Source organism: Mesoplodon mirus, assembly GCF_964341445.2.
Source record: "Mesoplodon mirus genome assembly, chromosome: 13".
Taxonomy (NCBI): Eukaryota; Metazoa; Chordata; class Mammalia; order Artiodactyla; family Ziphiidae; genus Mesoplodon; species Mesoplodon mirus.
Window position 1 is genome coordinate 75,992,386 of NC_138989.1, and position 12,812 is coordinate 76,005,197.

At 42.3% G+C, this 12,812-nt stretch overlaps 1 protein-coding gene across 1 annotated transcript in view; it reads left to right on the forward strand.

The window, feature by feature from the left end:
- Positions 1-382: 382 nt before the first annotated feature.
- The window catches only part of CDH20 (cadherin 20), a gene marked incomplete at both ends in the record, with an annotated part of 63,012 nt that continues 50,582 nt past the window's right edge, over positions 383-12,812 (forward strand). Inside the window, 4 exons of the mRNA XM_082640560.1 lie at positions 383-628; positions 7,391-7,685; positions 8,216-8,335; positions 10,815-10,982. Of these exons, the coding sequence (XP_082496686.1) occupies positions 383-628; positions 7,391-7,685; positions 8,216-8,335; positions 10,815-10,982 (829 nt within the window). The remainder of the gene's footprint in view (positions 629-7,390; positions 7,686-8,215; positions 8,336-10,814; positions 10,983-12,812) is intronic.

The following is a 12,812-nucleotide window of genomic DNA, read 5'->3' on the forward strand; positions in this document are numbered from 1 at the left end:
TTTATGTCTTCCTGAAATCCATATTTAAAGGTTTGGGATTGACTATGTCAACATAAGTTGTCTTCTTTTTATCAAAATATTATTTATTACTCAAACACTTCTAAAGCAGTGTTATGACTCTAATTTGTTGAGTAGAAAAAAATGAATATTTACTAACATTTCTTGAAAACTTGCTATAAGCCCACAGGAAAGAATTTGACATCATCACACTATGTTTTCCTTAACTTGACAGGAAGTCAACTTCAAGTAGACTGACTTGAATCAGGACCTCATTTGGGAAGTATAAGTGTTCAATAAACTGCATTATTTTTTTATTTGGAAAATACTCAAGTTCAGTGGCTTTATCATCCTGAACTTTACTTTCTGAAAACCTGGCAATCCCATGTGGACTTCTGGTAGAATGAGCAATGCAAAGAGCTGGCTTGGACTTGGCATGTCCTTGTACTTCTGGGGATTGATGGACCTTACAACCACTGTTCTCTCGGGTACACCAACATCGCCAGGCAAATTGGAAGCGTTCCTGTCAGACAAGCCACAGTCACACTCTCGGACAAAGAGGAGCTGGGTTTGGAACCAATTTTTTGTTCTGGAAGAATACACTGGAACTGACCCTTTGTATGTCGGCAAGGTAAGAACTGCCAAAGAGAAAGATAAATTATCAGAATATTGAATATTGACACTGAATAAGAATATGAATTGACTATGAAAGCTCAAATAGTCTAAGGCCTGAGAACAATTTTAACTAGAGGTATGTTACTTGACAGCTAGCTGAAATCTAATTTTTGCTGTGTCAGATACCGATCAGAAAGGAAAGATTTCTCTCCTTGTTCTTGCCTCTGTTCTGAGTGGGAAATACTAGGAATTGGATTTTTGCAGGAAAAGCCTTGGACCCTGTAAGAACCATTCAAGTCCCCCCAGAGGCAGCAGAAGCCTCAGGAATAACAGGATGGGGAAGAAATAAACGGGGAAATGCAAAGGGAGGAGTAGAGGGTTTTTTGCCTTTTTTTTTTTTTCAAAGCATTTCCACAGGTATTGCCTGAGGCCTAAATTTAATGGAAATAAAAAGAATAAAACATTCTTCATTTCAAAAGATCCTAGCTTGTGCTTCAGGATAGTTGGAGACAATCAATGAATATATTTATAAACTTTATACTCGAATTCCCTTGATTTATCTATCACCATTTCATTTTTAATCCGGGCTTTCTCCTGTGTTTACTTATTTTGGATGTTAATCAGAGACCATTTTGCAAAAGCAACCAAATGAGAGAAAATGGGAAACAAGGAACTAATTAGAAAAGAAATAATTCATTCAAATAACAAACACTTGTTTAGCACAGAGGCCAAGAGTGTGGGTTTCAGAGTCAAATATATGTGGGTTCAAAACCCAGCTCTGCCAATTGCTTCCAGAGTGACTTCGGAGAACCACGTAATAAGAGAACCACAACTTCTCAAGAGCTGTCTACATAAGCTCTTTCCTCAACTCCTACCCACTTCTCAACCCAGTTATCTGACTTCTGCCCTCACTCTGCACTAAAGTTGTCTTTTCAATGCTCCTAAGGACCTCCCCACCACCAGACCCGATGGGTTCATTTCATGGAACCACCCAACAGCGGCCTTGGACACTGCTGCCCAGTCCCAGTCAAGAAGGTCTTGACTCACATTCTTCTCTCAGCTTCATGACCTTCACAACCCCATTTTTCCTCCTTCCTTCTCAGCCTCTTTGCTGGTCCTCTCCCTCTGCCTGACCCCAACCACTGGTGGTCCTGTAAGCTTTGCCCTGGGTCTCTTCCCTATCCACACTCATTCCCTGGGTGGATTCGTCATCCCTATGGTTTTAACCCCCACCCCCAAACCAATGAACTCAAAACCTCCACCTCTGGCTCAGACCACTCGTCTGAGGTTCAGACTTACAAACTCTACCACTCCACGTTTATGACTCAAAGGCGTCCCACGTGTAGCATATCCAGTAAAGAATTCTCTAAGTCCACCCTGTTAGACTCTCTCACCACCATTATTTTTTTCACGGCTCTAATCACAACCTACAATATCTAATTTATTTGTTTGTTTATATGTGTATTGTCTGAAGCCCTAGACTAGACTATAAGCTCAATGAGGACAAGGACACTGCTCCCATTTTATCCACAAGGCCTAACACAGTACCTGTCACATAGGCAGTGTTCAAAAAGATACTTAGGAAAGGCGTACCTCGTCGTGTAGTAAGGATTAAGCAATGAGCTAACACATGTAAAGTGCTTTAGCAGAGTACCAGGTCCAGAGTAAGATCTTAATAATGGCTACCCTGTAGTAGCTGTAGTCATCGTCATCGTCGCCGTAGCAGCAGCAGCAATAGTATAGGGAGTTCCTTATGTGAATTAAGCAGCTCAGTAATGCACACCTAATGCACCTGCAAATCTCTTGGCCTCAAAACCTGTGAAGTTTCTTTGACTTCTGCCTTTCCTTCTCTTCTTCCTTCGTGCACACCCAGTCACCACACTCTGTCAATAGCTCCTTGCCAGTTTCTCTCAGATTCACCTCATCCTCTCCAGGCTCTGTGATTACTGTGGTCCCTCGGTTCTTCATGATTAGATTAACTAAGCAGGTGCTGTAGGGAGAATCTTCCCATTCCTCCCCCTAGGACTCAGGACATTTACCTCCATGAAGCACCCTTTCCATCATGTCACTCTTTTGATTAAGAAAGCACTGTAGGGGCTTCCCTGGTGGCGCAGTGGTTGAGAGTCCGCCTGCCGATGCAGGGGACACGGGTTCGTGCCCCGGTCCGAGAAGATCCCACATGCTGCGGAGCGGCCGGGCCCGTGAGCCATGGCCGCTGAGCCTGCGTGTCCGGAGCCTGTGCTCCTCAATGGGAGAGGCCACAACAGTGAGAGGCCCGCATACAGCAAAAAAAAAAAAAAAAAAAAAAAAAAGAAAGCACTGTAGCTCTCCAGAAGATAATATGTATTCACTTACCCTGGCACTTTTCCCCTTTACTTTCTTTTGAAAGAGAATCCATCCACCTTTCATTCCCTCTCTTCCAGGGGCATTTCAGCTTGTCACCTTGAGCTCTGGAAGATGTCTGTTTAGAGAGCTGGCCTGAGTATTTGCTTATTTCAGAAAGGAGTGTGGTAACAATCATCAGCTGTAATTGGTATGGCCTTATACAATCCACACTGGGCTTTCCAGGGACAAGGCAGTGTCGAGTTAAAGCTAGATTATATTGACATATGCAAAGAGGGGGATGCAGAGAGCTTGTGCTTGTGCACGAACCTGTGGTCCCAAGTCATGCTGAGGTTAGCAACTACACGGAAGCTGTCTAATCACAAATTGTAAGCACTTGCTGCATTCCTGGAACTATACGAGGCACCATGAAAGACAGCAAAAGGAGTGAAAGTCACCCTTGAGTTTAACATTTTTTCATGATCTTCATGTACTTCCCATCATTCGCGACTCCTTTGGCTCAAGATCTTATAGACTAAAGAATTGTTAGGTTAAGTAGACTATCCACCTGCCCGTCTAGGATAAGTACATAACCACGTGCTGCCAACTCCACTCCAGAAGCTCCTTACCTTCCTCCAAAGAGCTGGTGCTCAGTCAGTGTTAGCTGAATTAAGTATGGATAAATATAAAACACATTTTTCTCGCAGTGCCAATTTGCGGAGTGACTTAGAGAAAAGCTGTTAATATCTCTTCTTTTCAATTTTCACAACCAAATGTGTATTCTATGGCTGGTAGACCTAATGTTAAATGCACAGTACTGTGCTGGTTATTAAGCTAGTGTCTTAGCTCTGTATTCACCTTTCCATACTTCACTTTGTGATGCTGGGGCTGGAGCTCTGCAAACCACAGTTTCTCCGTTTCCAACCAGCTCCCACTGGGTTCTGAGAGGAGAATGCACTAGAGGGAGAACCAGAGGCAGGAGGAGGGAGAAGGGACTTGTTCCTTTTACCTGCAGCAGTTGATTCCAGTTTCTGGATTCTTTCCACACTCCCAGCCCCAGCCTCATCACACCCGCTGAGAAATATCAGCACCACTGGATGGCACCGCCTTCTCAGAAGTCTGAGTCTCAGTTCCGTGAGAGGTGGGCGCTGGGGGGGCACCTTCTCTAAACTCCTGAAGCCCCAGCCTGACGGGGCAGCTCTCCCTTCTCAGAGGTCTCTGGCCCAGCCTCCTCCAAATGCCCAGATTCCAAAAGCCCCAACTTCTGCCCTCTGCTTCCCCAGCCAGAGGGGCACTAGCTGTTTCCTGGAGTTATTATCTCTCCTATGATACCTCAATGTTCCCTTTCTGCCTTTTCAATCCTTCATATTAGATTCTCTCTGCTAAAATGACTGGTGTGGGCTCTGTTCCCTGACTAGATCCTGAACTGATACAATTTCAGGTGACCCTTGAGCAACGTGGGGGTTAGAGGCACCAACCGTCCGCACCCTGGAAAATCCATTTTTAACTTTAGAGTCGGTCCTCTGTCTATATCCCTGGTTCCTCCATAATCACCGTTTACTCTGTATCCGTGGTTCTGCATCCACAGATTCATGTGTAATACTGTTTGCAGCATATACTATTGAAAAAAATCCACATATAAGTGCACCCTCGTGGTTCAAATCCATGTAGTTCAAGGGTCAACTGTATAGTCCCCAGAAACTAGTTCCGTGTAAGCAGATCCTGGCCCTTTTCATAGCTGGTACTCTTCCTGTTCATAGGAGGCCCTCCTGCTTCTCTGTGGATGTCCTCCCCCTCCCTTCCCCCCTCCTCTCCCCTCTTTCTTGCGCATAAGCACACACACACAAAGAAGGTACCTGAAAGGTGCTTGCCGGCTCTTTTCAGGCAAAGGTAACATGGTTTCACTAAAAGCTTTAACCCTACTACTACACCCTACACCACTCATTCAATAAAATTTTATTGAGCATTTGCTACACGTGAGGACTCACTAAGATGAAAGCCACGCGGTTCCTGACTTCAAAGAACTCACAGTCTAGAGAGTTCCTCCAAATCTTCTCTCGATACAAACAAAAACAAAGATAACAGATCCAAGGTTCAGCCCAGACCCCACTGACATCAGCCAGCCGAGGAGCTCCTGAGGAACCAGAACCTTCTCTACAGCAGCAAAGATTTCTAGCCTCCTGTTACTTATTAAGTCCCTCCATAGGCAGAGCATTTAAACTTGGCCTATGATGATCACAAGTATGCTTAACTTTCTTAAGGTGCATAGGACAAAACGTTTTAGATGACAAATAGAACACCTCAAAACAAGCCTGGGTGTTTTCTTTAACGTCAGCTTCTATTCTTTCTTTTTCCCCTGGATAATCTGCCATGCCCTGAATTAACCTATTTCATCCTAAGTGAAAGTTCTATGCCACATGCCTTAAAACTACACGTATTTATATGTATATTTATATTTAAATATGTATAGATATATATATGTAAACACACACAAATATATAAATTTTTTTTTTTTAATCCTTAGATCCCTGTCCTCCTCCTCCCAATTCCATTCCTCTGCCTGGGAACACAGTTCCAGATGGAATGGATTTTCATTTCTTTGTGGCCAGGTCCAAATAAAATGGCTTTCTACTCTACACAGTGAGAGCTAGGCACCTCTGCTTTTTTAACTGCATAAACAGAAGATTTGGATGGCGATAAAAAATAATAATACTGTATATGGAATGAGGAAATGGGAGAACTTTATATTCTAAATAGAATTCTTTAAGTAGAAAAAAATCCACAGCTATTTTTTTGGTCAATTTTGTTCTCTTACTTCCCTTCTCTAGATAAGACACAGCTGAATTCCTCTAGGCAGCAAAATCGCTGCCTGTGTGATTTGGCCGTGAGTCAATTTGAGATCAGCTCAAAACCAGCCACAACCTCCAAACCCATCCTTGTCTGAGGATGTTGTGAATACACTTTCAGGTGTCTTCCTGGTGTCCGTGCCATTTAATCCTCAGACTAACATTGTCCCAGCAATGCTTCAGGCAGCCTTCTCCAGCTTTTACCATTGGGCTATGCATAACAAAAAGGCCAACAGGTTGTTTTTTTGCCGTCTCTGCTACACTCCTGAAGGTTTGAAGGGAGTACAGAAGAGCTGGGCATGTTAATACCCTTCTCTCTATGCACGTATTATCATCATGGTAATTGGCCCCATTTATAGCTTTCCTATTATGGGAAAGACACTGTACTAGGTGCTTTACATACATTAATCTCTAATGAGCCCAACAAACCTTCACAGTAAGAATTAACATTGTCCTCTACATTTATAGTATGAGGAACTTGAGAGTTATAAGCGTTAAATAATTTGTCAAGGGCACTCAATTTATAACTGATACAGACAGTGTTCAGGCCAGATATACTTGCCTCTCTGGCCTAACCCTAACGCTGGCTGTCTGTTTTATAAACTGTATCTCGTGGACTTCATCACTGAGCTATGCTAAGTGCTAACTACCCCAGCAACAACAGAGCTGGTGGTAGCTGACTAAGTGTAACTAATTTTCTGTTGCCCCCTTAGAGAAGCACTATTATAAGATAGCACAAAATTCCAGGGTTCTCGCCATCTATATACATTGTCTATAATTAGGGGTGCAGGAGTTTATTTCTAGGCTTAATATGAAAATAGTGCCCCTGGACTCATTTCGAGAGTCTTTACGAAGTAATCTGGGAGGAAATATAGCTGGATGGACAGATAAAAGCATGTCCCTAACGGAACCTTCCACATATAGATTTGAGTGATTCAGTTATGAGGCCAAGAACTGGTCCCACCAAAAGGAGAGATACCCTGATACAAAGAATAATAACCAGCAGTAAAATCCCATTTTGATGCCTGAAACATAAACAAGCATAGTCCTACTGAGTGAAACTACGGAATTCAGAGAATTTCAAGAGCCCCTGGAAGTCATTTTGTATTTCCAGTACGGTGGCCACTGGTCTATTTATTAGCTATTTCATCAGCTTCTCAGCCAACTCGAATTGTCATAAGGTTTCTGAAATTCCAAAACTTAATTTATATCAACACTTGTAAAATTTTTAAATGTTTAGCTTGTCCTTTTTTTAAAAAAAAATTAAATGGAAAGGCTGGATTCCTTCTTATTAGACTTGCTCCTATTGTACACGTTGGGACCTACACTTTCCAGAACTCCTGTTTTCTATACTTCTCAGGGAGAGGAACTTTAAAAACAGTACTAAGTTAAGGATACTGAATGGGATGTGGAGAAACTTTACTTATTCATCAACTTATATTTGCTCTTTGATATAACCATGTTCAATGCATATTAGTTCTCTGTAGACATTTTAAACATCTGAGTGAAAAAAAGTCTTTCTGTTTGAAAGGAAATCATAAATTTAGACCATACTGAAAAATCTATTTATTTCTGACACCTGTTCATATGTCAGTGCTCTTTTTCCTCAGCTTCATTCGGACATGGACCGGGGGGATGGATCCATCAAATACATCCTCTCTGGAGAAGGTGCGGGCGTCGTGTTTACCATCGACGACACCACTGGAGACATCCACGCCATTCAGAGGCTTGACCGAGAGGAAAGGGCCCAGTACACTTTAAGGGCTCAAGCCCTGGACAGGCGGACGGGAAGGCCAATGGAGCCAGAGTCAGAGTTCATCATTAAAATCCAAGACATCAATGACAATGAGCCCAAGTTCCTGGATGGACCTTATGTCGCCACTGTGCCAGAAATGTCACCAGTGGGTAAGGTGGAGATTCACTGATTCTCACAAACAGCGGTTCCACTATAGAAGATCCTCCTGTCTAAACGTGGAGAAGGACAGAATGTGCAGAACAGTTCACAAATCATAAAACTCTACCAAGCTACTTAGACAATGAAGACAGCCATAGTATAAAATAGTAGTAATACTAGGCCTAGTATTGTTATTCAGTTCCGGTTCTTAAAAAGCAAAACAAAATATAGATGATAGATACACAGATAGATAATACTTGATTCATAAGGGAGAAGCATTTTGGTATTATGAAAAAGAGGAATGAAGGGCCCAAAGTCTGTGCTGTCCTTACGAGTTACTAAGAATTTAAAACACAAGTAACTCCCATCCCCACTGAAGAGGTACTTCTGTACTAAGCAGTTACGGAAACTTGACCTAGAAAGAGGCCCTCCCAAGGATGCAGACATAACATTTGCAAATGCTTTAAAACTGCCCATTCAGGATTGCATTCAGCCTTTAGCAATTCAACTTGAATAGGTTTCCACCATCTCTCTCCCTCAGGAACTTCTGTTATCCAGGTGACAGCCACAGATGCTGATGACCCAACCTATGGCAACAGTGCCCGGGTAATGTACAGCATCCTCCAGGGCCAGCCATATTTTTCTGTGGACTCCAAAACAGGTATGTGATGTAATACTTGAGTCAGAGGTGTTGATTTTATTCTCTAGTAATTTGTAACTGCTATTTATGACAGACCCAACTCTCCTTTTCAAGAACTCTCCAGGGAATGTATTAACTAGAGAGGATTGTTATAAGCTTTGGGATTAAGAGACCAAACTAGCACTGCCCTGGGGGGTAAGAGCAGCACAATGCAGAGACAGTGGATAAAGTCTGACTGGAGAGGCCCAAAGAACTGCCTACACAAAAGTATACCTCCTCACTAACCTGCAAAAAATCCTACGGTTGTATTTATTCCCAGGGAGTAAGGTCTCTTATAACGCCAAGAAGATCTAAGAGGATTGGCATATTAACCTGGGCTCGCTACAGAACTAGAATAATTGATTTTGAAACTAGGAAGAACCTTAGGGGAATCATCCAGTCCATCACTCTTCACTTAAAGGATAAAGAAACTGGGAACGGACACCTAACAAAGTACTTCTGGTTGTAGAGATGTCCCCTGACATGTGGTCTGATGTTCTTCCCACTGAGCCACCCCATACTAAGCAGAGAGCAAGGCCAGAATGAATGGATGAATGTGATGAGGGGGAGTGAGCACAGAGCATGGAATGTGGCCCCCCAAAAAGGAGGTGCTAAGTGGGATACTCTAACAGGGAGGACAGCATAGAGAACTGGGTGGGTAAGGAGGTAAGGAGCAATGTGCTAGAAAAGAACACGTCAACAATCAACAAATCAATTTGGCTTTGGGATTTTTGTTTTGTTTTGTTTTCAGTTTTACCCAAGAGCTTTGACTACAGAATTTATGTTTTATCTATGAAGGACTCCCTTTAATACTTTCAAGTTGGGCAGAGCAATTATTATGATTATTATCTTGCACTTGTGCCAGACTTTCTCCCTTTTAAAATACATTCATAAATATTACCATATTTGAGCCTCCCAATAACCTTGCGAACTAGTGAAATATATGGAAGTCTTGTTATTCCCATTTCACATACAGGAAAACTGAGGACCGAAGAGTAATTAACACAAAACTTGAGTAAAGAAACTTACAGTCACAGAGGTAAAGTCAATGACAAACACTCAAAGTCATCCCCTTACAGGAAATAGAAAAAACACATTTCTATTAGCAACCTGATATAATTTTTTTCCAGAAGTCCTCAGGGGAACCAGGCATTTGGAAAACTATCATAAAAGTAGAAAGTGAGGGAGTATACATTAGTAGGAGGAAAGAAAAAAGGCTGCAGTTAGGGACTTCCATAAAACAGTAACTTTAACCATTCTACAGATGGAGGGAGGGAGAGTGAGGGGGTGCCCACAGGGAGGAAAAATACAGACAGGAAGACGGTAATGTGTCCTTTACATCCCAAGAGGAACCTTACATTATTTTGACAGCTCCCAGGGGGCATCTATAGCATTAAGGTCAAAAATACATGAAAAGATCGTTATTGCCATGCCCATAGGCCATTTAAAAAAGGAAAATGCTAAATATTTCACTTTAGAATGTTGTTACTATAATGCAATATATATACATTATAGGAGTAAAATGGGGACAGGTTTGTGGTTCCCAGTTCCTTCCCTTGGCATGCAAAAGGTCTGCTTAGCCAAGGGTCATGTTGTAAACTTGCAGTAAACAAGCCTTTAATCTTTGCCTAGAGAGCACAGAAGTCAACTTTTCTAAGTGGAAGGGTTCAAAGGAAGAGAAAACATTACCCACATCCTTGGCAGGATCAAAACACCACGTTTCACAGGGTTTTGACTTAGACCCCTCTTCCTAACTGAAACCATATCATCGTACGGCAGTGCTGCTACCTACTGTCTGGGGGAGATCATCCTCTATGTCTGTTAAAAATAAACAACTCACAGAGCATCTTTCATACCTTAGCTCACGGAATGCACTGAAGCACAGAGGTAAGCAGAACCTAACAAAACAGAATGAACATATAACAAAAGGAAAAGCACATCTGAATTCCAACCCTGCTTACAATGACTGCAGAGGCAGCGGAAAGCAGACTAGGAACGAGTTGCCTCAAGAGTCATTCACACTACAAGGGCTCTAGGGGCTGAATGAAGAAAGAGCTAAAGGAGAAGTATCTAAAATCACAGATTTGCAGGCATATGAGGCTTTGTTTTCCCGACCCGAAGCCCGTTGTGGCTGGTCAGACAGAGCAGCCTGAAACGGTCTCAGACTCCCAGTCCCCCAGTCTGTTAGAGAAACATTGCTGCCACCTCCTGTTCCTTCTCAGTAATGTTGCCAAAGGAAATCGGCCCGCGAAGCTCTGCCGGTTGGAATAGTTATTTATTCACCCTTTGTTTAAGCACAGCATTTTTTTGACGCTGGGATTCTGACCTCAAATTTAATAAAACATGTGACTTGCATCTCAACTCTAGCCATTAACAATGCACAAGGAGAAGCCTAGAACCCGATCTTTAAAATGGAACTTGTGGTTTTGCTTTTAAAAACAAAGTCATCTCTATCCTGCAGGTGTAATTAGGACAGCACTCATGAACATGGACCGAGAAGCCAAAGAATACTATGAAGTGATTATCCAAGCCAAGGACATGGGAGGGCAGCTTGGCGGATTAGCTGGGACCACAACGGTCAACATCACCCTCTCAGATGTCAATGATAACCCACCCCGCTTTCCCCAGAGTGAGTACCTAACCAGTGAGAGTATAGGTCTCAAGCCAGAGGGATGCAGCTGTGACAGAGGTGAAAGAGAAAGGCCTGTCTGAGTCCCTCTTTGAGTTCAATTATTCATGGATTCCTTTCTGACATTTATCATGCAATTCTCACATAATTATTTCCCTTCTACATACCAACTTCCCATAGTACTAAACCAGTGTTTAAACTCTTTTTTTCTTGATTGCCATGCCCTGACCACTCCCCATAAAATTAAATATTAAGCAGTAAGACTTGTTGGGTAGGGCTGAACTTTAGAGAGCCACAAACCATTGTAATAAGCATCTAAGATTTTTTCACCTCTCCCCAACAAGAATCGATTTTTGCCCCCTAGGGGGCAATATTGCCCTTGTTGAGAATGCATGCAGGGAAACTAAGCCAAAGCTGGAGGTGAACATAATGACCCATCTGACCAGCTTAACCAACCAATTCACAAGCAGGTACCAAGCACCTGCTTTGTAAGGGCCCTGGGCATGAGGGGCACAAGATGCTTGAAACCCAGTCTCTGCCCCTGTGAAGCTTAAAGTCCACTTGGGGAGTACATACTCGATATTCATCAAAAGTTAACCAGGAAGCAGCATTTGCTGTACCACTTGGTTAGTGTAGAATGAAGCCTTCACAAGAAACCAAGATGAGTAAAGGCTTAATAAAAGGACGAGAGCTCAGCAGGGGATTGAAGAATATAAAGGATTCAAATAGGAAGAAAGGAAAACATTCCAGAAGGGGGAAGCTACTCATTCATTCAAAAACCATTTGCTTTGGGCAACATTCTAGATATGGGATATAAAGACCTAGAAATAAAGCTGCACATGTAATTTTATGTTCAAAGATCCCTAAAATGAAGACCTGCTCTTCAGTGTTTCAAATGTGTTATATTTCTAACAGAAGTCACTGCAAAGTGTTTGAGCAAGTGAGAGACATAAAGGAAGGCTACTTTGATAGCCGCGTACAGCACTGGTTGCTAGGGGTGGAGACTAGAAGCAGGAGAGTCTGTTAGGAGGCTTTTAGAGTGGTCCAGATTTGAACTGATAAGGATGTAAGGAAACAGCAGAAGGGGTGGAATGGGGCAAATAAGAAAACATGGATTTCTGTCTCTTGATTTCTTGGCTAAGGGAAGATGGAATCAAAGATGACAGTGATGTTCTAAGTCTGGGTGACAGGGAGAAGAATTGTACTACTGATAGATATTGGATACATAGTGGAACATATGGATACATAATGGAACTAGTGGCAGGGAAGGAGGAAGACAAATTCCAATTTGAATATGAAGTAACAGCAGGACAATCAGATTGAAGGTCCTTAAGGAAGGTGGAATATAGAGCTATGACTGTGGAATGGAGCCCAGGAACAGAGGTGTGAATTTGAGAAGCAGATGCCTAAAAGGGAGCAGTTGGAGAAGTGAGAGCAGCAGACACAATTCCAGGTGAAAGACTTAACCAGGGGAATCAGGTTAAACAACAAGAACAACTAAACTAAGAACTAAAAACCAGACCATCAGCTGAATAGCTACATTCTGAGTCAGTCAAACCAAGTAAGCCATCTATTTTATCTATGTAAATACAGGAAGAGAACTCCAATATTTACATACAACTGGTATCCATAAAGTCCCCATGAGATTTTGTGAAACTAAAAGACAGTATATTAAATATTTCACAAGTGGTACAAATAAGTAGGTTACTAAGTTGATTGGTTCTACAGTTCAGAATAGTGGCGCATCATGAAAACAGTTTATGAAATGCCATATGGATTGGCTTCTTAATTGCTTTGCTGACCCTATGGGTTCCATCTTTATTATTTCAT